The 26,267-nt window shown below is 42.3% G+C and overlaps 2 protein-coding genes and 1 long non-coding RNA gene across 7 annotated transcripts in view; 2 read left to right on the top strand and 1 right to left on the bottom strand.

Moving 5' to 3' along the window:
* The window catches only part of P2RY8 (P2Y receptor family member 8), a 58,839-nt gene extending 52,945 nt beyond the window's left edge, over positions 1 to 5,894 (top strand). For all 3 annotated transcript variants that reach the window (XM_072137906.1, XM_072137909.1, XM_072137908.1), the window contains one exon: positions 3,084 to 5,894. In XM_072137906.1, the coding sequence (XP_071994007.1) occupies positions 3,130 to 4,209 (1,080 nt within the window). In that variant the 5' untranslated portion in view covers positions 3,084 to 3,129 and the 3' untranslated portion in view covers positions 4,210 to 5,894. The remainder of the gene's footprint in view (positions 1 to 3,083) is intronic.
* Positions 820 to 20,792, bottom strand: LOC140119163 (uncharacterized). 2 transcript variants are annotated; one of them, XR_011853335.1, is made up of 4 exons: positions 20,739 to 20,792; positions 4,730 to 4,908; positions 3,978 to 4,151; positions 820 to 1,006 (listed from the first exon to the last, which is right to left on the bottom strand). It is a non-coding gene; the product is annotated as an uncharacterized lncRNA (long non-coding RNA). The 2 variants fall into 2 exon arrangements; XR_011853336.1 differs by having other exon boundaries at positions 20,774 to 20,791.
* Positions 20,656 to 26,267, top strand: part of ASMTL (acetylserotonin O-methyltransferase like) — a 40,116-nt gene continuing 34,504 nt past the window's right edge. Inside the window, exons 1-2 of one of the 2 annotated variants that reach the window (XM_072137905.1) lie at positions 20,656 to 20,674; positions 24,335 to 24,454. In XM_072137905.1, the coding sequence (XP_071994006.1) occupies positions 24,362 to 24,454 (93 nt within the window). In that variant the 5' untranslated portion in view covers positions 20,656 to 20,674; positions 24,335 to 24,361. Of the gene's footprint in view, positions 20,675 to 20,811; positions 20,969 to 24,334; positions 24,455 to 26,267 lie in introns of those variants that run through there. The other variant, XM_072137904.1, reaches the window with a different exon arrangement.

Genomic DNA, 26,267 nt, shown 5'->3' on the forward strand with positions numbered 1-26,267 from the left:
CACAAATTACTACAGTAGTCGCTTTGCCGGGTACACAGAGTGTTACAAGCAGATATTGGCCCCGATATATTATTTTGCTTGCGCCTAGGGGTGGGTTGATTTGTGTTCCTAGTTTGCGTAACATTTCTTACTGCGCCTTGACACAGCATGAAGCAAAGTGCACAAAAATGTTCAGATGCAAATTCACTGAAAAACTACACGAGGGTAGGAAACGGCAGCTCATGATTGAGACGCGGAGTTGGATGTCATGTGTTTTACACTTGAATAAAGATATCATCTGGCAAAGACCTTGAAAGTCTCTTGTGCCACTGTGTCCACATCCTGAAAACAGACCACATGTGTCACTATTCAATAACGTGGCTCAACGTGCACATGAGTAAGGCAAACTGCAAAAATGCAGTTTGGACCACTTCTTATATATTTGGGCCAATGGCCCTGATTTATTAAAGCCACTGCACCAGTTTTCTGTCAGACTTTGCATGTTCTTTTTAATGAAAACTGCTTGCACATGTATTTAGAAAGTGTCTAAGACACAAATGTGTTGCATACCAGTCGGACCGTGCGCCACATTTATCTTGCAGAGTCTGACAGAATTATGACACATGCCCTATGTTAAAGGTGCACCAAAAAAAAGTTGTTGGAGCAGTGCAGGGAGCGCCAGACTCATGAAGAGCAAGCGCCACAATTCATAAATCTGGTGCCCTCTGTACACTACACAGGCAAACCACACATAGTGCAGTGATAAATGTGCCCCCCTGTTTTTTTCCTTTCTTTTTTTTTCCCTTCAAAACATTTTATTTCACTTAATTTTTTTCCATTTATTTTCTATTCCTCTTCTCCTCTGTGCTGTTAAAATGTCGGGTGTTGTTTGACCCTTAAAGATCCATAAATATTTTCATAATTTCATCATTGTAGCATCACAAGGGCTTGTTTCTTGCAAGTCAAGTTGTAATGGCACCATTTTCAAGTACAGCACATAAATCTCATTGACTTTTATCCATTTTTTCTGTGAATAAATAAAAAAAAACAGCCATTGCACAATTTCTTTTCTGCTATTGCATTGTTGATGAGAAATATATCTTGGTCTAGGCCAGGGCTACCATATACAGAACACTACATTGGCATACTGTAATCACCTTTAGGCCTTTAGGCTCCTTCCTCTCAAACCACTTAAAGGGGTTTTCCCATAAAGCAAGTTAGATTCTATCCACAGGATAGGGCCCAACTCGCTAATTGGTGGGGGTCTCATTGATGAGATCCCTACAGATCACGAGAACGGAGGATCCGATGTACTTCCTTTGAACCCCGAGTCGCTCTCTGAGATGAGCGGAGCAGCCGGTGGGCCTAGCAAGTTCATCTATATGGAGGTGACAGAGATTTCCCAATATGGGGTCCGGGGTACTGTGAATAGGGCCTAATTTGTTTTGTGGGAAAACCTCTTAATGATTAATGATGTAAGACCAGACTCCTCACAACTGCAACAAAGTCTTTTTTTGCAGTAGGTAGTGAAAATGGGACAGTAGGGAAGCCCCTTGTCCTAGATTCAGAGCTGCATTTTCATATCCTATATGTATATTTATATCCAGATTTTCTGGTAATGACATTTTCTGTTTATCGGTTATATGTTTCTATTGAAGAGTTTGTTAAATTTCTCACTTTGTGACTCCTTCTACAAGGCTTTCATGTGTGTACTGCAGTGTTTTATAAGGCGTTGCAGGTGCTTTTGAAATCAGGAAGTTCACATTATGTACTAGCCTGTTATCTTAATCTAAAGGTTTCAACACAATGGGGCAGATTTATCAAGCTGTCAGAAAGTCAGAATATTTCTAGTTGCCCATGGCAACCAATCACAGCTCAGCTTTCATTTTACCAGTGCTCATGAATATTTTAAAGGGGAGCTTTGATTGGTTGCCATGGGCAACTAGAAATATTCTGAAATTCAGACAGCTTGATAAATCTGCCCCAATTTGTCTATAGTATGTAACAAAGACTTTCCTATGGCTCAAATCAAGAGAGACCCAAATTGTGGTTTTCATGTAGTTATTGAGTTGGTTTCTACTGTCTATAATGCAGTGAGAGTGTACACCATTATACTGCAGATTACGAGAAGCTGTAGTCTTTACTCCTTGCCCATGTCATGTAACTTTTTGTAGATTCTCATCACTATTAATTTAGAGATTCTTTAAGGAAAATCTACCATCAAAATCCACCATAATAAACCGGGGACACTCACTCATAGATCCAGGCAACATGACTGTGGTAATCTGCTTATATTTGTTATCTATGACCCCCTTACTTCTAAAATCAACTTTCAAAATTATGTTAATGGGCCAGAAAGGCTAAGGGCGTGTTATCAGAACCCCTCCATGCTGCAGATCCACAGGCGGTTACAATGTGAAAAGCAGCACATGCCCCTCTGAGATTACAGAAAGTAAGTGTAACAGCCTGTGAAGCCAGAGCACAGATGGCTTCTGTAACATGCCCATAGCCCTTCTGCCTCTCCAGAATAGTTTTAAAAGTTTATTTTAGAAGGAATAGCAAATATAAGAGGATTACCACAGTCACAGTGCCTGAATCTATAAGAAAGTGTCTCTAGTTTATCATGCGTTGATTTCCATTGAGTTGAGAAGAAATAGTTTGTTTATGTAGAGTAACATTTAGTAACCACAGTGATGATTTTCTATTGTAATGATCTGTAAGGAGTCATATGGGTAGAGAAGTGTCCCATTGACCCAACCCCATCTGGCTTGTATAATGTCTCATATGACTTGCATATCAGCATACGTTACCTGATACTACTAGGTCTTGTGATGATGTGCCTGGCCTATGGGTCATCAATCAAGTCAGGAGGGGAGGGTCTACAACTCCTTTGACCTAGAATGTAGTTTACAACTCTACCAGTGGATGTCCACACACATCTTGTTGTAATAGTAAATCAGGAAATTGTGTTGTTTAGAAATACTGGTTATTTCATGTCACACGTATCTGGATATGTCCATAAAAAGGAAAGTTAGAGAAGACAAATATCTGTAATTGAGACAAATTGCCTGAATGATTTAACTTTTCCTTTTATTATTTTTCAGGTGTACGCTTCCACATCAGCTTGAAGTGGTCAAAAACCGGAGCAAGATGAGTTTGTTAAGCTTACCAAATGAATCCCATCCGGACAACGAAACATTGGCTATGCTTCAAAACAAAGTCATCTGGGTGGCTTTACCTGTGGTATATTCATTTGTGGCGTTAATAAGCATTCCTGGAAATATTATTTCTCTCTGGATTTTGATGTTTCACTCTAAGCCCATTACATCTTCAGTGATCCTCATGATTAACTTGAGCATTACGGATCTTGCACTCGCCATGTTTCTCCCCTTCCAAATACACTACCATGCGAATGGAAATAATTGGACATTCGGGAAGGAACTTTGTAATGTGGTGACTATTATGTTTTATGTTAATATGTACTGTACAATATTAACAATCATGCTGATCAGCTTGGAGCGTTATGTGGGGATTGTCCATCCAATGAAATCAACTATGTGGAGGAAAAAACGGCACGCGGTTGTTGCGATTCTTGTAATTTGGCTGCTTTTGCTAGGTGCATTGTACCCCATGGAGTCGACAGACCTGATGTATGAAGTGAAGCATCTGAACATCACAACTTGTTTTGATGTTCTCAAGTGGACCATGCTGCCAAGCATCCTATCCTGGGCTTTATTCATCATAGGACTTTTCTTCTTTTTGTTTTTGATACCATCTTTAATCACTGTGTTTTGTTATGTCCGTATTATTAGGAAACTAATTCAGACATCCAACAGACATGGCACAGGTCATGAAAAGAGATCTATCTACCTTGCTATGGTTGTCCTAATAATGTTTATTACCTGTTTTGCACCTAACAATTTCATCCTTTTGGTGCACACGATTGTCCGTCTGTTCTATAACAAGAGTTATTACTTTGCTTACAAACTGACACTTACATTGAGTTGTTTAAGCAGTTGTGTGGACCCTTTTCTTTATTACTTTGCTTGTAAAGAATTTCGTAAGAAAGCATTAGATTTGTTGAATTTCAGATCACAAAGCTTGGAACGTCTTGAAACAAGACGCGGAAGCTTGTTCTCTGCTCTGACTTTTTCCTCTGGACAGTGTGAAGTCTGGGAAAATGGAAAAAACCACAGATACGACAGTACTCGTAAGGAGAGCGATATGTAACCAGAATTGTATCCTTACGGCACAAGGGTTGTGGCCACAATTCTTATCATCTACAAGAGATGTGAGTTAACCAGAATGTGAAGAAATAAACAGCCAAATAAAAAAACTTTCAATAAGGCTAAATTCACACGAATGTATGGGGGACATATATACGTCCCACGTATATACGGATGGCATAAATAAGTCCCACATACACCGCAATGGCCTCACGGCACTGTCCGGGAACGGTACGGTGCCGCACACATGTGGCACCGTACCGTTACGTGGCCCGTAGAAAGATAGGACATGTCCTATCTTTCGATGGAATACAGCGCTCTCCCTCTCCTCCTCTCCCCGGCGCCAATGTATGCCCGCCTTACTACGGTACAGCGGGCATACATCGTGTGAATGTAGCCTAAGATGGATTTTAAACAGAAAGATGGGTCATCATTTAATTTTCCATCTCCTCTAATTTACCTTTATATTCAAAATATTTTTATGACATTTTTTTCAATACAGCAAAATACAAAAAATAACATACCCGTAGATAACTAGGGAAGAAGTATCGTTCACAAGACACTGAAGAACGTGTCGCGCAGGACCATGTAGTAAATGAGTATTGAAAACATATCCTCTTTCAATAGCGGAAGATCTGCTCTGCGATGTTTGTGGATAACACATAAGCAGATATGCAAGGTCGCGCGTGCCTTTAGGTTAAACCTGTAATACAAAACAGATATATGAAAGATAAATGATTCATCGCTAGTGAAACCGTGGGTACTAAGCATTGTTTGCACTCATCGTATTCTCCCACCGAAGACCCTAGGGAGAGTTACTATTAGAGAGGGCCGCTACATCACCCAGATTATATAGTACTGTGGAAAATGGTAAGGGTGAAGGCTTTGTGCGGGGGAGTGCCTTAGATTATGAGGTCCCCCTGCTACACTTCATCTCAACAGGAGATATTGGATCAGTACACACGGTTTAATAGGCATGTAAACGCATGAGAGAAGAAAAGAACAGAAAAAAGGTGGGGAGGGACACTGAGGGGGGGGGGGGGATTGACATAGACAAGTACAGACAATATACCTTTATTATGTCTGTTCATTAAGCCATTTCCAAGATATTCCCAGTGTAATCCATATGCTAATGAGGCAGTTGGTACACAAAGGGCGTGTCCTCAGCACCTGGAGCACTGCTATTCTTGCCTTAATCACTTCCCTATTCTTCCAGTGTCAATCCCTGCTTCTCACAAGATAAATATTCAGCTGAAGGAGAAAGTGCTTCAGGGGCTAAGGAGGAAATCTTGGTGCACCAACTGCCTCATTAGTATATACCTTAAAACAGAAATTTCTCAGAAACTGGATAGACAGAAAAAATAAAGGTATTTTTGCATATAAAGGTATAATCATTTTGCATTTCTCTAGAACATGCAGTCATCCGATTACAATTCTTGTTGGAGGTGGTAGACTCACTGTAAGTGTACTCAGTCAAATTGAAAGTTATTTATTGTATTGTGGTCCCTGAGGTTGGCCTTACATTACAGATTTTCTTGTACACAATAATCCACCAATGAAAATAAATTAAATACTTGTGTATATAGCTACATTTTTGCTACGGGTCAGGCATGATTACAGTTCTTCTCTGCATTTGTTTTATTCAATTTCATGTGAAAGTATGTAAATAAAATATATATAGAAATAAAACTTGTTGCTGTCTTCCAGTATATTCCTTTGATTGCATAGTATTAGCAGTCACTTATTATACCATAGTATAATGACACAAGGACAAAGACAGCATAAAAAAAATCACTTTTCCTTCATAAACTCTTGGTCAAACCAGAACTAGCTTCATACCAGTGCGTTCATATTACTAAAACATTTCTAGGGTCACCATACAGTAGGGTTGCAGCCATATTACTTGATCATATCGTTATAACAGGGTCAGTTCCAGGTTTCAGTAGGCCCCAGGGCGACAGAGCCTCGGTAGGCCCCTTTGCAGTGAACTCACATGGCGGCATTAAAATAATGATTTGTAAAGCGCTACAGAATTTAATGGCGCTATATAAATAAAGATTATTATTATATTCAGAAACTAAAACAGTCTCCTGTTTCCTAAAATATTCCCTAGTTTATCATACCAAAGAGCCCCCTCATGGTTATTTTATATAAAGCCCCCCTCACCCCTTATGGATTCATTACATACAACCCCCTTCACCCCCATGGATTCCTTATGTACAGCCTTATGTGCCCCCCCAGCAGCTCTGGGCCCTGGCACTTGCAAAGGTATGCCCAGTTCTGTCGTCTCCCCTGCTTTATAATACATCATTACAAACAGAGCCTTAGGGCGGGTATGAAATATCTGTTTTACTGTTCCTTTTTTAAATTTGCCTTAAAAGTCCTATGGAAAAACGCTGATGAGATAAGTCACTTTTAGAGGCTGGAGGGGAAGCATCACCTTGGACAGCTATGACCATGGTTCTGGTGGGGGAATTTTATTTTTCAAAAGGCATCGTTTTGGTTCTTTGTGATACAGATCTAGCAGTGCTTCTACGCCAATTTTACACACAGCTACGGCAGGTCAGAGCTAGTGTGGTTTTGTCGGTGGCCGTGCCGCCCAACAAATAGGTCAAGAGGCCTGCCTCTCTTTATGTACCCTCTGGGACACAATTCCCCCCATAGTTGTAGGGTAAAGGGCTGATTTGAACATTTAGGATTTTTTATTTATTTTTTTAAACTTTTTTTTTTAAAAACTTCTTTTTACTATTTGTATTCAGTGCAGTCTTTTAAGAACTTTATTTTTAACCCCCAGCTTGTCGGCTGCACTGTGTCCGACAAATCAGTAAATGATGCCCCAAAAAGGGGCGTGTTACTGCTCAGTTGGACCGTGTGCCACACTTCTATCCAACATGTGCCACAATTCTGCCTGCGGCACAATTCTGCAGCATGAACAAAAAAAAAATGGTGCATTTTGCTGCAGCAATGCAGGGGGCGCCAGAGTAATGAAGACCGCTTGTCACATTTCATGAATCTGGAGCACGCTGCACACTCTACAGGCAAACAGTACATAGTGCAGTTTGCACTATTTTGATAAATGTGGGGCAGTAACTAACTCTTGCTCTAGTGGACCTGGTAGATTTATGTTTTAGCCCTAAGAAAAATTTTAAAAATGGTTAAAAAACTGCTAAAGAATTGAAACCAAACCAAAAATAGTAAGATTTTCTTCTGTGACTATAAGGTTTGAGTTAGGAATATAATATATTGTGGCCACTTTCACCCCTATGGAGAAAACCTCAACTTTTTCTTCTGCTGTAGATGAACATGTGACAAGAATTCCTCATTTTAGTGAGAAGTTGCAAGTTACTTAATAATACCCTTTACCCTGTAAAGAATGTAACTGGGTTTCATAAAACTTCTGGCGTGTCATAGAAAGGTTTATAGGTCATAGGTCTGGGTCCTGGCATCTTTCTAACAGGACAAATAGAATCTCTTTTCTTTCATGGGGTCTCTGGTCCCCAACCAAGCAAAACTTCTGAAAAGTCTTAATAATATATTAAATTTCAGTTATCTTTTAAAGGGAACCTGTCATGAGGATTAAAGGGAACCTACCACCACATATCTACCTATAAAGGTAGATAGGGTGGTAGGTGGACCTATAAGACTTGAGGAAAGCCCTTTTAAGGGCTAATCCTCACGTCCCTGCAATCTTAAGCAAACTTTTATTCAGTATATATGTAAATTTCCGTACGCGGCTACTGGGGCGTGGAGTAGCCGGAGATGAGGCCACATGTCGCGGCTACTCCACGTCCCAGTAGCCTTTTTGTTCAGCCTACCAAAATCTTCGACGAGCTGCGCGCCCTCGTCCGATGATCCTCCCGGCTGCGCCTGCGAGGTGGCTCTGGGTTCGGATCAATGACCGTGCAGCCGCGGGACCGCTGTTCTGCGCATGCGCAGACAGAAGAATCATCGGACGAGGGCGCGCAGCTGCGACGAGCTGCGCGCCGAAGATTTTGGTAGGCAGAACAAAAAGGCTACTGGGGCGTGGAGTAGCCGCGACATGTGGCCTCAGCTCCGGCTACTCCACGCCCCAGTAGCCGCGTACGGATATTTACATATATACTGAATAAAAGTTTTCTAAAGATTGCAGGGACGTGAGGATTAGCTCTTAAAAGGGCTATCCTCACGTCCTGTAGGTCCACCTACCACTCTATCTACCTTTATAGGTAGATATGTGGTGGTAGGTTCCCTTTAAGCACCATAAATGGCCACCAACCTGTTATCCAAGTTTGTGTCAGGGTCATTATAACATATAGTGGTTCTCAACCTTCCTAATGCCGCAACCCTTTAATACAAGTCCACATTTTGTTGTGATCTCCTAACATAAAATTATTCCTTCATTGCTACTCCATAACTAGTTTTCCTATCGGAAAGTCATCTGTGATTGGGAGTAACTACTCCCCAGAGAATTGCATTTCAAAAGCATCATGTGAACATGGCATTACTTTTTTTTATGGGTCTTGGAAAAAACCCTCCAATATTGGTCACCAATATTTACCCCTTGTTGCAAACCCCTGTATGTCGGCAGGTGGTGAGGGTTGTAAGGAGAGTACTTACAGGCTGAGTCCTCTCCATACAGCGCAGGTGTTTGCTGTGTTACCTGTGGCTAACACCTGCAATGAGTGCAGGTACCAATCGAGGGTATTAGCCAGAGGTGTCTATACATTCCATATATATTATTTGTATAGGGTGTCAGCCATCTGAGAGAACGTTGGATACTAACACTCCAGGTATAAGTTTGTAATGTGAAATGTCTGTTCCTATTTCTTAACGAAATATTGAATAAAATGATGTTCTTTATATAAGAGCTCTTCATGGGACGCTGGCTTCTTTCTATATAGGTTTTGGTTCTATTATACCAGTCACATGAAATATTCTAACATGGAAGAGTATTAGAGAGTATAATGACTACTAAGACAAAATATAGTCTCCTCACTTATATAGATGCTTTAGTGTTGTAATTAAATCATAGAAAAAAAACTGGGTCACCTATAATAAAGATGCTCAGAATTACTGTGCAATTAATAACTACAGGCACTAATTTTTTTCTGTGCCTACTGGCACTGTGCCTAAAAAAAGTCTCCTCTCTCCTGGCACAGTCTTACATAGGGGGCAAGTTCGGACCTAGGACAAGGGCAGATTCCACTCTGTGCTTAAGATAGGAAGTTAACCATAGGAAACAGAAGAAGGAAGCTGATCCTGCCTCCTGGCTTTACTGTAGCTCTAGAGCGGTGTCTCTGTTCCTAAGACCTTACAAAATGTGTTTTCTGATGGTGATGGTGATCCCCATGAAAGGGTTGTTTGACCCCCAGTTGGGTTCGTGACCCACAGGTTTAGAACCACTGCTCTAAATGGTAAAGTGAACTGACAGAGATTTACTTAGAGCACAAGGTCAGCTACCAGCTGCATGAGGCAGGGAGGAGGATGGAGCAGGAGGGAGAAAGAGGAGAGCTATAAGAACAGAGAGAAGATAATAATGGCAAAGAGACTGCACCCTTGTAACAGACACCCACATGACTCACTGCAGTTTGCTGGCAGGGAGCCAGGTATATTTTTATATACTTTTAAAAGTGAGTGGAAGAAGTGATATTAATTATAAAAGTAGATTAAGAATTAGTTTTAAACATGGAAACCTGTCATTAGGTGAAAATGTGTGATCCTGATTACAGGTTGCCTTTAAAGCTAACCCGTCACCAGGAATATAATTTTTATCTGGTGACAAGTTTCACTATCCTATGCTATAAGATATTAAATTATTATATTATTGATATTATAAATGTCTTAGTTAGCATTCTAAATCATTTCCAGCTACCAGCTGCATGAGGCACGGAGGAGGATGGAGCAGGAGGGAGAAAGAGGAGAGCTATAAAACAGAAAGAAGATAATAATGGCAAAGAGACTGTACCCTTGTAACAGACACCCACATGACTCACTGCAGTTTGCTGGCAGGGAGCCAGGTATATTTTTATATACTTTTAAAAGTGAGTGGAAAAAGTGATATTAATTATAAAAGTAGATTAAGAATTAGTATTAAACTGCCCATGTTAACTTGTCATTAGGTGAAAATGTGTGATCCTGATTACAGGTTGCCTTTAAAGCGAACCCGTCACCAGGAATATAATTTTTAACTGGTGACAGGTTTCAATATCCTATGCTATAAGATATTAAATTATTATATTATTGATATTATAAATGTCTTAGTTAGCATTCTAAATCATTTCCAGCTACCAGCTGCATGAGGCACGGAGGAGGATGGAGCAGGAGGGAGAAAGAGGAGAGCTATAAAACAGAAAGAAGATAATAATGGCAAAGAGACTGTACCCTTGTAACAGACACCCACATGACTCACTGCAGTTTGCTGGCAGGGAGCCAGGTATATTTTTATATACTTTTAAAAGTGAGTGGAAAAAGTGATATTAATTATAAAAGTAGATTAAGAATTAGTATTAAACTGCCCATGTTAACTTGTCATTAGGTGAAAATGTGTGATCCTGATTACAGGTTGCCTTTAAAGCGAACCCGTCACCAGGAATATAATTTTTAACTGGTGACAGGTTTCAATATCCTATGCTATTAGATATTAAATTATTATATTATAGATATTAAAAATGCCTTAGTTAGCATTCTAAATAATTTCCATGGTTTATAATAATTTATTTTATATTACCTGACTCCCTGTCAGCAGCATGTGGTGAGTCCCAGGGGAGGAGGCATCTGCAGCCTGTGTGTGCCTGTGTCTCAGTCTCCTCTTCTCCACACTCATGCAGCTCCCTCCCCACTTCCTGTCATTAGGGATGGTTTAGAGTAGAGGAAGAACGCATGAAGGAACACAGGCACACATGCACATAGGATACTGCAGCTGCCCCCAGGGACTCACCACACACTTCTGGCAGGGAGACATGTAATGTGAAATAAATGATTATAGACTACTGAAATAATTCAGAATGCTGAAAAAGGCATTTTTAAAATCAGCATAGCATGGGCTATAGGAGCCTGTCACCAGCAAAAAATCACATTCCTGCTCACATGTCCGCTTTAAGCTTTACTTTCATCTGCCTAGTATGGACAAGTAAATAATATTGATGTGGACTAAAATGTGGAATTTATTACTCTGTATAACATATTGGGGGTCATCTACTAAGGGCCCGAATCACGTTTTTATGTCGGGTTACACAAATTTTACTGTTTTGCGACAATTTTCCCTGAATTGCCCCGGGATTTTGGCGCATGCTATCGGATTGTGGTGCATCGGCGCCGGCATGCACGCGACGGAAATGGGGGCGTTTTTTTTTTTAAAAAGTGTCGCTTGACACGCGCTTACCTGCACCCGACCTGGCTTGGTGAACTTCAGTGAACTCCGATGGAATTCAGCGCAGCAGCGACACAGAGTGGACATCGGGGGAACTACCTCAGTGAATCGGCGGAAGACATGAATCAGCGTTGGAGAACCCGCCGCTGGATCGCGAATGGACTGGGTAAGTAAATCTGCCCTATTATCTATAACTTACATGTGTTTCTCTCTCCTGGACATAGATTAAGCAATAGAATAAAATATATAATAGCTAATATATAATATAATACATACAAATGTTATGCAAACTTCTATATGTGTTTAAAATCATACTCTAAATTGTGGTTTTGTACATTATACCCTGGTTATAGGTTTTAATAAGGTGTTAAAGGGGTATTCCCATCTGGGCATTTACATTTAATTAAATTCATTTGCCATATGTAAACATTTCTTCAATTGGATGTTATTAAAAAAAATGTTCCTGTGTGAAGATAATTTCTCATAAATGTAGTTGTTCTGTCCCTTAGAAACGAGATGGCTTCCTCGGATACGACCATGTCATACTCTGGCAGCGGTGGCCAGACTTGCGCTATAGAGTCCTGCCAAACCACCAGGATTCAGCGATCATTACCACAGGGCGGCTGTAGGACATGCAGTAACTCCCGGACATTTCATATACAATAACCTTTTGTTTCTTTGTGCACTCAATCTATCAGACGTGGCCGTATCCGAGGAAGCCATCTCGTTTCTAAGGGACAACATGGTTACATTTATGAGAAATTATCTTCACACAGGAACATTTTTTTTAATAACATCCAGTTAAAGAAATGTTTATATATGGCAGATTAATGAAACTGAATGTAAGTGCCCAGATGAGAATACCCCTTTAAGTGCCTTCAAACATTCACTTTTGTAGACCTGAAAAAGACCCAAGTTTATACCTGAGCACCTGGGGTCAGAATAATGCTGATCAAACACAGAAAGTAATACCTCACCTAAATGATGTGAAAGTCCCTATTGCTTGGTATAGTTTTGAAATATGTAATTACTATATAAGAGCTAAATTGCAGGTTTATTGGGGAGAACTGTACAACTGAAAGGAGGTTCGAATAGCTTGTGAGCTGCCACTAATGATATAGCGTTCCATAAGTCATCCTGATCACAGGTATTTCACTCTGGCCTGTAGATCTTGCACACTCATAGGCTTCTGAATATGATTTGCCAGTTATTGGAGTGGTAACAAATCTGGCAAAAGAGCTATCCAAGGAATCGTTGCATCTTTACTGTGTGTGGGTGAGCATTAAACTGATGAAAATTTCTGGTTGGAAGCCCATATGTATCTGCAGGATGTCCTGTACCTATGACTGTCACATACCCTGCCTGAAGTACTGATCTAAGAGATAGGCAAGGGTGAAAATCGTTTTCTCAGCAGGCTCTCAGTTTCTCAGTAGCCAGCTATAAAACTACCCTTGCGTTGCTTTATTTAGTATTTTTGACTATTCTAATCTTGTAAAATTATAATTTCTACATCGGACCTCCATTGTGTTTTAACCATGTTGAAATATCACAAGCATTAACAACCTTATTAAAAGTGATGCAGTTGCCATTCTGGGGTAATTTCTGGAGTTTTTATTAAATATTAGGTCTCTCAAAGTCACTTTAGGGCTGAGCAGGTCCCTCCAAACGTATAATTTGACAAGGTTCATGAATCGGATATAAATCAGAGGATGCATAAAAGCCATGCCAATACAAAAAAAAGCAGCGATTCGGTAAATGTTTGTTATTGAGCTATCTGACCCAACAAAAGATATGACCCAAAATCACCTGCCCATGTTGAAGTGTTCCAATGTTATAACTACTTAAAGTGACGGATGTCAGATTCTGAAAATAGGGCCTAAAGCCGGGCTTTAGAGTGAAGGGGCTAAGGTAGACAACAACACTGTGTGCATGAAGAATAATAACTACCACATACTTACTAGTGAGCTAAACAGAACTTCCGGACACCTGCTGCCTTCCATGAGGAACTTTAGCTGTATCGTGCCAGTAATTGTAAACTGTCACACGTACTTATTTACAGTCTTCCTATGTTGTAACTATAAATGCCCAATCTACAATAAAGTATAGATGTTATTTCCTGAATATCTCTGGCACTAATTAGTTAACTGTTGTTAGGAAGTTCTATTTTCTCCTGTATGTTTATATCAGAATTTTTCATGTGACACCTTTAAATGTAAAATGAGTCTAACATATACACCAAAATGTATAACTGTACATTTTACCTGTGTGACTCAATAAAAACATTTGAAAGGGGTTCTCTTAAAAAGGAACAGTAACATCACACGACCAATCCATCCAGGATTCTGCTTTATCCTGGTGACATGTCCCCATACAGAAAATGACTGAGCACCAGGGTTAACGGGGGATTTGTAACATAATCATTGGTTTTATTTGTATCTTAAAAAAAAAATTATGCAGACTATAGTTTTACTATAGCTCTGACATTTTTTTTTTACTAAAAAACAAACTGATACTTTAGTTTCTATTTTTTTAATCAAAAGTATTTTGTTATATGCCACATCTGTACTAGAGTGACATCTAGTGGATGTCTGTACAACTCCCAAAGATAATGTGATTTTATATTGTTTTATCTGTCCAATAAAAAATGTAATGTAATGTCCATACCAATTAGTGTGTGACCAGCACAAGTATGTAAGTTTATAGTTTTATTTTTTTTTTTTGCTTTGGGTTGTTGGTTGCTTTTATCTGATAAATCTCAATTGTTTACGCAACCCCTTTCTAAACTATTGCTTCTGTCTGCTTAGGAATGGAGTTTATTTGCAATTTTTTCAGGCGTTCACATCTGGATTCTTAAGGGAAAACCTGTGATGAGGGAAGTCATTTTTACCTGGAGACAATTTCCAATAGGCTATGGCATGTTAATTTCAAAAATGCCTTTGTCAACTTTATGAATAAATCCAGTGCTTTTTAATCAATTATCTTATATTACCTGGCTCCCTGCCAGCACTGTGCTGTGAGTCCCATAAGGGGCAGTTCAAACAGCACAAGTCATCTGCTCCTCAATCCCTCCTCCCCACTCATAGCCCTCACTCTTCCTCTCCCCTGCTCCCTGAGGGTACATTCACATGTTTGCTTTTTCAGATGCATGTTTGAAGCCAAAAGCAGGTATTGATCATAATAGGTATAAACTTATCATTACTCCACCTCCTTTTTTAACCCCCACTCCTGGTTTGGACATCACAAAATGCATCTGAAAAAGTGAACATGTGAACACAACCTCAATAAGGAGGAGTGGAGGATGGATTGAGGAGAAGGCGACACGTGCCGTTTGAACTGCCCCTCCCGGGAGTCACTATACAGAGGTGGCAGGGAGCCAGGTAATATAAAATAATTGATTAAAGAGCACTGAATTTATTCATACTGTTGGCAAAGGCATATTTGAGATGAACATGACATAGGCTCATGGTTTCTTTATTATAGCAGCAGGTAACAGGCTGATGACAAACTCCTTTCTCTGAGGGCTATGAATGTGATAGCTGACTGAAGCAGTAGAAAAGTCCTTGTTTTAGCAGAAACCTCAGCCTGGACCTTTGATTGGCTTGGCATGCAATGATCTGTATAGCAGGATGCAGTTCTGCCAATGGGAAATCTCACTGAAATTTCAAGAGATGCAGAACACCAACACCATAGTCAAGAGATGAGCGGACACGTACTTTCAGTTCGGATTCAGTCATGTGACCCAGACAATGCCCTTGTTGCTGGCTTTGTCCATAACTACCAAGGGGGTAGTTGTGGGTCTGATCAGACCTAGCAGCTCTAATTAACCTCTGCAGAGCTGGTGATAATGTGATCTGCTATTCATTGTATAGCACTACTTTAGCGCTCTTCAGTGAAATAAGGAGAAGGCAGAAGCAGGAATAAACCATTTCTGCCTTCTCCCTAGGTTCTCTGGCTGTCTCTGACACCTGGAGACCCGGTCCTGCTCCCACAATTAGCGCAATAGCAGAAGAAACTTCAGCGACATTGAAAGACATTGCTTTGTCCGAAAGAGGTTAAACCAGGGGATGTACATCGTATGTAAGTAAAATGACAGTGTGTGCAGACAATACCATATATCACACTTCTTGAATTACAGTTGACATATAGTGGGTATGAAAAAATTCAGACCCCTTTAAATTTTTCAATCTTTGTTCCATTAAAGCCAATTGGTAAGATTAAAAAAGTTCTTTTATTTTGCTCAATAATGTACTCTCTGCACCCCATCATGATATGGATATGTAGATATTTGTGCTAATTTATTAAACAGGAAAATCTGAAATATTACATGGTGATAAGTATTAAGACTAGAGATGAGCGAGTATACTCGTCCGAGCTTGATGCTCGTTCGAGTATTAAGGTACTCGAAACGGCTCGTTTCTCGGACGAGTATTTCCCCTGCTCGAGATCGAGCATTTAATTTAAAAAACACAGTGAAGAACAATGAAGAATAGAATAAAAACAGTGAACACAGGATCATTTAAGTGAAAAACACAGTGAAAAACACAGTGAAGAATAGATTACAGATGTTCGTCACATCTGCTTACTTGTCGGGAGATACGCGCGGAACGGTACGAACAAAATAGCATGTGAAGAACACATTGAAGAACACGGTGAGCAGGACAGAGACACCAGGGAGCAGCACAGAGACACCAAGCAGCAGCACAGAGACACCGGGGAGCAGCACAGAGACACCGGGGAGCAGCACAGAGACACCGAGGAGCAGCACAGAGACACCGGGGAGCAGCACAGAGACACCTGGGCAGCGGCAGGCACAGAGACTTCGGGCAGCGGCAGGCACGGAGACATCGGGCAGCGGCAGGCACGGAGACACTGGGGCAGCGGCAGGCACGGAGACATCGGGCAGCGGCAGGCACGGAGACATCGGGCAGCAGCAGGCACGGAGACATCGGGCAGCGGCAGGCACGGAGACATCGGGCAGCGGCAGGCACGGAGACATCGGGCAGCGGCAGGCACGGAGACACTGGGGCAGCGGCAAGCATGGAGACACTGGGGCAGCGGCACGCACGGAGGCACTGGGGCAGCGGCACGCACGGAGGCACCGGGGCAGCGGCACGCACGGAGACATTGGGGTAGCGGCACAGAGACATCGGGAAGGGCAGAGAGACAGAGAGATCGGGGAGACTTCAGTGGAAGAAGAGGAGCGGATCCCGGGACAGCGTATCTCCCGACAAGTAAGCAGATGTGCCGAACATCTGCAATCTATTCTTCACTGTGTTCTTTACTGTGTTTTTCACTTAAATGATCCTGTGTTCACTGTTTTTATTCTATTCTTCACTGTTCTTCACATCTGCTAACTTGTCGGGAGATAATATACGCGCGGAACAGTGAAGAATAGATTGCAGATGTTTGCATACATCAGAAGACATTCTTTTTCAGTTAATTAACACATTTTATTCCCGAACCATGGTCCCTTTGAAAAATGCTCGAGTCTCCCGTTGACTTCAATGGGGCTCGTTATTCGAGACGAGCACTCGAGCATCTGGAAAAGTTTGTCTCGAATAACGAGCACCCGAGCATTTTAGTGCTCGCTCATCTCTAATTAAGACCCTTTGCTCAGTATTGAGTAGAAGCACCTTTTGAGCTAGTACAGCCAGGAGTCTTCTTGGGAATGATGAAACAAGTTTTTCATACCTGGAAATGGGGATCCTCTTTCTTGCAGATCCTCTCCAATACTCTCAGGTTAAATGGTGAACGCTTAATTGGATCCTTAATTGGGTTTAGGTCAGGGCTCTGGCTGGGCCAGTCATGAATGGTCACAGAGTTGTTCTGAAGCCCCCGCTTTGAAATTTTAGCTGTGCTTAGGGTCATTGGCTTGTTGGAAGGTGCACCTTCAGCCTAATCTGAGGTCCAGAGCACTCTGGAAGAGGTTTTCATCCAGGATATCTATGTACTTGGTCACTTCATCTTCCTGTCCCTGCAGCTGAAAAACACGTCCATAGCATGATGCTGCCACCACCATGTTTCACTGTTGGGATTGTATTTGGTAGGAGATGAGCAATGTCTGGTTTATACCACACATACCACTTAGAATTAACACCAAAATTTTAAATCTTCGTCTCACCAGAGAATAAGTCCTTCATGTGTTTACACACTGTGGGGCTTATTTACTAAGGGTCCCGCAGCCGCATGTCCGTGGTTTTCAGCGGTTTTCCGACTTTTTCAGGGATTGCGCCGCTGGGACAGGGATTTAGAAGGGGATTGTCTTCCACGCGATCGGATTTTGGCGCATCAGCTTTTTAATTTTAACTGTGTCACAAGCCATGCACTTACATGCACCAGGAAGAAGAAGGTGAACTCCGGTGAACCTGAGCGGGGAGCGACACATGCAGGATATTGGGCGCACGATGGAAGTGAATCGCTGCACAGTGCATTCTTGTCGGACACTCTGGATCAGGGAACGCGCCGGATCGGGTAAGTAAAGGCGCCCCTGTATGCGGCTTTCATATGTCTTCTACTGAGGAGAGGCTTCCGTCGGCACACTCTGCCATAATGCCCAGACTGGTGTAGGGCTCCAGTGATTGTTGACTTTGTGGAACTTTCTCCCGTCTCCATAATGCATCTCTGGAGCTCAGCCACAGTGAGTTCTTCTTAAACTCTCTCACTAAGGTTCTTCTCCAATGATTGCTTAGTTTGGCTGGACGGCCAGGTCATGGGAAAGTTGTGTTCGTCCCCAACTTCTTACAATTAAGGATTATGGAGGCCACTGTGCTCCTAGGAACCTTGAGTGCTGTAGAAATTCTTTTGTAACCTTGGCCAGATCCTGTTATATAAATAAGTTGTTATCAATGCCCTCCTTCCTTCTAAAATCTAATCTAAAGTAGCTTCAAAGGCTGTTACAAGGAGCACTTTTCCTAAAATAGTCTCCACTTTCCTTTCACTGTATGTGAGTCATCACTAGAATCGATTCTAATGATTCTAAACTGTTTAGAATTTCAGGAAATCCTAGATTCATCATGAATCCAAAGTTTACAGTGATTTGTGGGAACGAATTTCGATTTTTTTTCCCTCCCTTTATTAGCAAAATAGCCGCGAGCACAACGTGTTACATGGGGCAAAGAACTTGGGGAAGAAGAAAGGAACATGATGGTGTTACTTGCTGTATGGTGGTAGTGTCTCTCACTGTATGGTGGTAGTGTCCCTCACTGTATGGCGGTAGTGTTCCTCACTATATGGCTGTAGTGTCCCTCACTGTATGGCGGTAGTGTTCCTCACTGTATGGCGGTACCGTTCCTCACTGTATGGCGGTAGCGTTCCTCACTGTATGGCCGTAGCGTTCCTCACTGTATGGGGGTAGTGTCCCCCACTGTATGGAGGTAGTGTTCCTCACTGTATGGTGGTAGTGTTCCTCACTGTATGGCGGTAGCGTTCCTCACTGTATGGCGGTAGCGTTCCTCACTGTATGAGGGTAGTGTTCCCCACTGTATGGAGGTAGTGTTCCTCACTGTATGGTGGTAGTGTTCCTCACTGTATGGCGGTAGCGTTCCTCACTGTATGGCGGTAGCGTTCCTCACTGTATGGCGGTAGCGTTCCTCACTGTATGGGGGTAGTGTCCCCCACTGTATGGAGGTAGTGTTCCTCACTGTATGGCAGTAGTGTTCCTCACTGTATGGAGGTAGTGTTCCTCACTGTATGGAGGTAGTGTTCCTCACTGTATGGCGGTAGTGTTCCTCACTGTATGGCGGTAGTGTTCCTCACTGTATGGGGGTAGTGTTCCTCACTGTATGGGGGTAGTGTTCCTCACTGTATGGCGGTAGTGTTCCTCACTGTATGGGGGTAGTGTTCCTCACTGTATGGCGGTAGTGTTCCTCACTGTATGGCGGTAGCGTTCCTCACTGTATGGCGGTAGCATTCCTCACTGTATGGGGGTAGTGTCCTTACTGTATGGGGGTAGATTCCCTCCCTGTATGGCGGTAGTACTCCTCACTGTATGACGGTAGTGTTCCTCACTGTATGGCGGTAGTGTCCCACCCTGTATGGGGGTAGTGTCCCTACCTGTAAGGCAATGGTGTTCCTCAGCTGTGCAGCTTTGGTGGTGTCATTTTTTGCGACTTTTGATCACGTTTTATTGCTATCATTTTAAAGACTGTACAACATTATGATCCCTTTTTATTGAATTTTTAAAAAATGTTTAAAATGGCAAAAAAGTGCCATTTTCGACTTTTGGCATTTTTTTCTGTTATGGGGTTTAACGCAGTGAAAAAACATTATTATATTTTGATAGATCAGGCATGGACTAACTGGCTATAGAGAGGGCTCAGCCCGTGAGCCCTCTCCATGCACCCGCACCCGGAATGTGATGTACTGTTACGTCACATGTCTGTAAGGGGAATCGATTCGGGTCGAATCTAATTTTCTCAGAAAATTTAGGTTACCGGGTTGAATCGAATTTTGACAAATTCACCCACCTCTAGCCATCACGCAGGCGCAGTCTTACACTGCGGGCAAGCAGACCTGGGGCAAGGTGAGGAGCCGCACAGTGCTACAGATAGGAAGCGTGCCGGGTCTAGGTTCCTAAGACCATTGAAATATGAGTTTTCCAATGGTCTTAGGTGACCCATGTGAGTCGGCCCCTGGGCAACAGAACTAAAATGGGCCCCTTTTCAGTGAACTCATGTGTCGGCATTAAAAATTCATAAACTATTATTTTATATACTGGCCCCTGCCCCACCCACACTAGATGCAGCCAGGCTGAAATTCAACCATGTGGGACGCCTGGTGCCGGCCCTGGTTACAGTTATAAAAAGGCTCCTGACACACGGATTGTGTACAGAACTATAACTATAACAATAGTCCTACAGAGGGACTGGAATCTCAGCCGTCACACATTATGGAGTTGTAAGTCAGAGCGATATTTGATTCTATGATTAGGGAATGAGCAGTGAGCAGACACTTTTCCAATGGTCTTTCTTCCTGGATTAGTTGGGTATAATACAACTGTATGATATGATTAATGGGTAGGGCTGGGCTATCAAGTTTAATATAGAAAGTGGTAATAACATTGTTGCGCCCCCTACTGGTCTGGGTGATATCGGTCATGTAAAAGAGTAAATGCACATAGAAGGTAGGAGAGCACCACATCCTCTACACGTCCTATATACAGACAAGGTAAAGAATATACACTACACATAATATTATAGCTGCCACAGCAGGACTAATGTACTTTGCATAGAACAGCCGCAGGGCTATGAGTGACGCTGCAGCGCTCTCCTCCATTTCTCTCCACCTTTCCCATACACCTTACACAGGAGCGATCACGTGTCAGACTGCGGTCATGTGACCGTGATGTCATCCGGGACCTTGTAGGGGCTGGTGATCAGGCGGTGCAGAGCGGGTGAGCCGGGGACCGGAGGTGGCAGTAAGTAACGTGCAGCTGTGTGCTATAGAGGCCGCTCCATGTATACATTGAGAGTGCCAGGATGTGACGTCACATTACTGTATATACACGGAGCTTGTGTCTGTCTATCAATATCCACGGATCTCTCTATTCCTTATATTTAGAAGTCACTTGTGTTTAGTCACTTACCTCTGTCTTGTATAAACTTAAAGGGATAGCCTGTGTACTAGACATTGGAGACTGACTGCCCCCACATGTGCCAGTCCCATGTTACTGGTGTAGTGGCAGCGCACAGGTGTGACCCTCAGAGCAGTCACATCGTGTGATCAGAACTTTATATACTTTATCCTATGTCCTGTACCCTGGAACTAATCTACTACAATGTATCTATCTCCAGTATGACGTGATGTCACAATCCTCGAGCTCAGCGCTCTGCTCCATGGCAGTTCTCTTCGTCCCAGTTCACACCTGTGTTAGGATCTGCTCTATCATCTTTTGTCACAAAATATAGAAAAAGTCTATTGATTTCAGTGGACTTTTAATAGCTGATGTTAGTGTCCGTTCTCATCGCTTCTGTTATCTGCATGTAACCGAAGTGACCGAAGTCTAACAGAAGCCTTTAAAATCCATGCACATTTTTCAGCTTTTTAAAGAACAGGCTCATTTCACACCTGTGTTTAGACCTGTTTGGCAACACTTTGCCAAAAATTGATTCCAGACTGAAGCTCCTTTCAGGATAACGTTTAATACTGCTGTGAGCTACCCGTGCCGATCCAGTACAGGTAGCACATGGCCATGTACTGCCTGGCTGCACAGCTTCTTTTTAGAACGCTCCCTTTCTTCAGCCAGTGGTATGTGATGCCCGGGTATATCATACATCCGTCTGAAAGGAGCCTAAAACTAGACCAAGCCTCGTATACATTTTTTGCTTTTTCTGGTTGCATGATACATTTGCTAGTAACTTAAAATATGTGTTGCAGTGACATCACCGCTTATCTGTATTATCATGACTCCTGCTCTTCATGGCTTCATTTTCTTTGTCAAAAATTCTCTTCTTATGGCAGGCACAGTGATGAGTTTGCTTTGCTTGCCCTTGATGGTTTCCATCATTTTACTAGACAAAACTGTACATCTAATTACTAAACCTCTGCTTTTATAGATGTGGTCATACCTGCTGGTGATCAGTTAATCAGAGTCATGGAAAGGGCCTAACTTGCTTTGACCTTAGAACACCCTGCTACTTACCCTTCAAGGGGGGGAAGTTTATAAAGATTGGCGCCAGTCTTAATTTCTCCCCTGGCACGTTGGATATAAAAAGTTTGTGACCACCTATTAAATATGGCGCAGCGCTCATGCAAGTCAAACTTGGGTAGACTTCGGCTATAGCCTGTGGAGGTAATTGGTAAGACTCATTCACATCTCATTTCTGCCCTCGGTTGTAAGCATGATTCAGTAGGATTCCCAGTGTATCCTTACACAGCAGCTTATGCAGTGTATGCTCAAAGAGTGGGATACTTCCTCCGGCTCAGCTACTCCCCAATAAAATAGGAGGAGGAGTGAACATCATCAGCAGGCAGAGCTTCTGGTATTCGGGGGTCTCCCTGTTTGGACAGTGACCTCACCGAAGTCTACGTTCCCATGTGTGAACCCAACTGACCAGGCTGCATATTATGGATCAGGTTATGTCCTGCCTTGAGTTTGCGTCTTGGGCAGTCTTTTCATGCAGGATACAAACAATAGTACACGGGCAGCATCTTGTAGCCTGCCAAGTTTTTGAAAGGCTACAAATGCTACAGTGTAGCATTTCAAAAAAATCAGAAATGTCTCAGAAATTTATTGCCATTTTCAGATCAGCAATATCTCAATTAGTTAAAGAACAAAATATCAGATTATCCAAATTGATGGTTTTAGCACCTTCAGCTTTTAGTTTAGCACGAAAGGTAAAATAGCTGTGCATCACAGAGAACTTTACCATCGTTGCAACTTTTGAACCAAAAGAAATATTGCAAATTTGATTAGGGCAATTAATTTGGAGAAAATCCTATTGCTCTTTGATATGCTATGTGACATTGATCAAAAATGGCGGTCACGTTACAAACATATCCTAAGAGATTTTGCCTTGCTCCAATTCCAGCATTGTGGTGGCCATCAGATGTCCCATAAGGGTCAGTAGTGACAGGGGTCACAGATTCATGACTAGACCCACTGAGGCCACTGATTTTCTTTAGCAGGTCCTGTGACACCTTCGGCCCTACTGAAAGTGTTGGTGCACCATAAGTCTTTTCAATGCTGTAACCGGGAGCAAGTGCAGGGTATGTACACCTCTGTCGGGTTCTCTAGAAGGGTTGTCTCACACAAAACATATGAATGTTATAGAGTGGGATACCTAGCATCAGGCCTCCTCATATGGGCCAGAATATAGAGGCACTCTGTACTTGCAGATCCCTATCTGCCATAGATGGCTATAGGGGCCTTAGTAGTGGTACAGTGCCACATAGGTGTGGCACCATACCGTGCCCAGGAAAGGGATCTTTCCAAGTGTTTACAGCTTCCCCGTGCTCTCCAGCGCATTGCCGTATGCATATGTTCGGTGTGAAAGGAGCCTTAGTGTGAGGTGTATAGAAGCTTTACCCCTTACTTGTCTCCATGACAGTTCATTTGCTGCCTGTACTGTTAGTCAGTGGCATAACTTAAAGCTAATGGGTCCCAGTGTAAAGTCTGTGACAGGTTCCCAACTATAATGTATGGTTTATAGTACTAGCCTTCTCATATGGGAAAATGACACCTTATGGGCCCCTTATAAGCTTCTTGGGCCCGGTTGTGACCGCACCCTCTGCACCCCCTCAGGTTACACCCTGCTGTAAGTATTGGTGACCTCTCATGCCGTCAGTAATGCAGTGAATTATCTATTACTTAACCGACTGCTGTGTAAATTGTCATTTTTTTGCCTTTTTGACCCTTTCTCTTGAAATGTCAGCAAGGAAATGTTTCCTCAATGATTGGACAATGTTGCCCTCCTGTCGCATTGGTTAATATGTAAATGTTTGGATTGGAAGGTAGATTATACTTTCCCATGCTTTTTTTCTGGCCATTCTTCCAATTTTCTAAAAAGTCCTGATCAAAGTCTCATGTGGATTGCTAAACTATAGAGCTGCCATGTCATTAACCTGTTCACCTGCTCACCTCGGCTTCAGGATATTAAAGGAGCACGCACATTATAGCGTCTGTGGTCTTGTCATGACATTGTGGACTGAAAGAAAATCCAATGATAGAACAAAACAAAAACCAAAGAGGAAAATCTCACATATACAACTTTACAGCATAGCACTTGTTGCATTATGTTATTTACTTGTTGTTTATATTTATTTTTTATCGTCTTTTCTTTAGTAGTCTAGAGCGGGATACACAGGAAAAATGCTACTGAATCCAGTCATTTCCAAACTGGCAGGGAAGAGGGTGGTGCTGGCCAGCGCATCTCCTCGGAGGCAGGATATCCTTTCCAATGTGGTAAGAACTCGTTATATAATTACTCCCGCTCCCATCATACCTAGAAGGAACTCCAACTAAACGTCCTTCAAAATTGGCTTAGGGGTTCTTCCATTCCACACACTTTGGTATGCCCTCAAGATGTGGCATTAGTGTACCATGTATGTGGGTCTCGCCGTCATTTTTTAGATAGATGGAACCCAATATTTTGATATCTTTTATGCAATCCATCCATTTATTGCTAAGGATGACCTCTGTGGTATCAGGGAGGCTAGAGAACAAAATTGCCTTTGTGCATGATGTTCCAGGGGCCTTTTGTTTTTGATGAGTAATTCTCTGGATAGGTCATCAGTACTTCAAATTCAATTTTGTTTGCACACATTAAAAATGTTGCCCGTGAAAGACCGTTCTCAGTACTGTAATGGTCAGTGTAATATTCCAGAGTGTGGGCAGGGACTCTCTAACCAGAGATGACATGATTCCTCTGTTCTATGAGATGCTGTGTACTGACAACGGGGCACATTTACTTACCCGGTCCAGTCGCAATCCTGCGGCGCGACGCTGATTCGGTCTGCCGGCTTTCACTAAGGTCGTGCGCCCGATATCCAGCAGGTGTCGCTGCTGCTCCGAGGTCCGCCTCAGTTCACCTTCTTTGTCCCAGTGCATGTAAGTGCTAATCTTGCAACACAAATTCTTTTTTAAATTCTGCGTTTTTTTGGAATCAGTCGGGTTGTCCGACGGCCACGCCCCACGATGTGACACAATCCGATCGCATGCACCAAAATCCCGGGGCAATTCGGCGCAAATCGGAAATTTTCGGGAAACCAGACGAAAGTGCAGCTTTCGGACCCGTAGTAAATGAGCCACAATGTGTTTAGATGATCAGGGTACAGGTTTATCTATACCTTCATTTGGCTTCTGAACAGACTACTAGTATCTGGCACATAGAAAAAGAGAGATGAGACAGATCAGAGTCATGAGATGGATATAAGACACACTATGGGCGCTATCTCGCCTATAACACACACAGTCAGCTCTGTTATGCCTCCCTCTCCCCTAGGATAAAGGCTTTATCTGTCTGTAGCTTGTAGAGTAAGTCTCTGCACACTGCTGCTTGCCGACAGGAGGTGCCTGTGTCTGAGCTAGTGTTGTTATGCAGGGGGAGGGGCAGGAAGCAGAGAGCACTGCAGTGTACAGACAAGAGAAGTTATTCGTGAGAAGAATCCAACCGTAGTCAGAAGATTTATGGTTGGATCCAGGGACAGCTAAACTGTAAACATCAGGACTGATAGAGACAGGTTGAAATTATATCCGTGAAATGCTGTATTTTTGTTAATAGACAATTAGACAATGCGTTATTTTGTCTTTGTGGGAATACCCCTTTAAGAGACATTTCAACATAGCGTCTGATATGAAACTGCTGTATACAAGCAGGTGATGACTGACCCTGTGGGCTAACCCGGTCACCCTGCCTGCCTTATTTACTGAAATAAAATGAGGTAGTCGTGTAACTTTTTGTGTCCACTGTTTTGTGGTTGCATAAATTGTAAGACATGTAAGGTTGCGTGCCTATTTTGGCTTTTAAAGACATTTTGTGATATCTATGGCAATGTCTTGGTCCTCCAGCACTGGGATTCTGTAAAGGACTGTTTAGATTGGGTAATTATTGTTAAATTTTCAAGGAAATATACCATTTGCAGAAACATATATTGTTTAATCTCTGAACCAAGTGGTTTTGCTCAAAAACCAATTATAAAATTATGATAATGAGGCCCTTACCCTAATTATGCACTCTGGCATTCATAAGAGCCTCATTATCATAATTTTATAATTG

The sequence above is a fragment of the Engystomops pustulosus genome, chromosome 2, assembly GCF_040894005.1.
Source record: "Engystomops pustulosus chromosome 2, aEngPut4.maternal, whole genome shotgun sequence".
Classification (NCBI taxonomy): domain Eukaryota; kingdom Metazoa; phylum Chordata; class Amphibia; order Anura; family Leptodactylidae; genus Engystomops; species Engystomops pustulosus.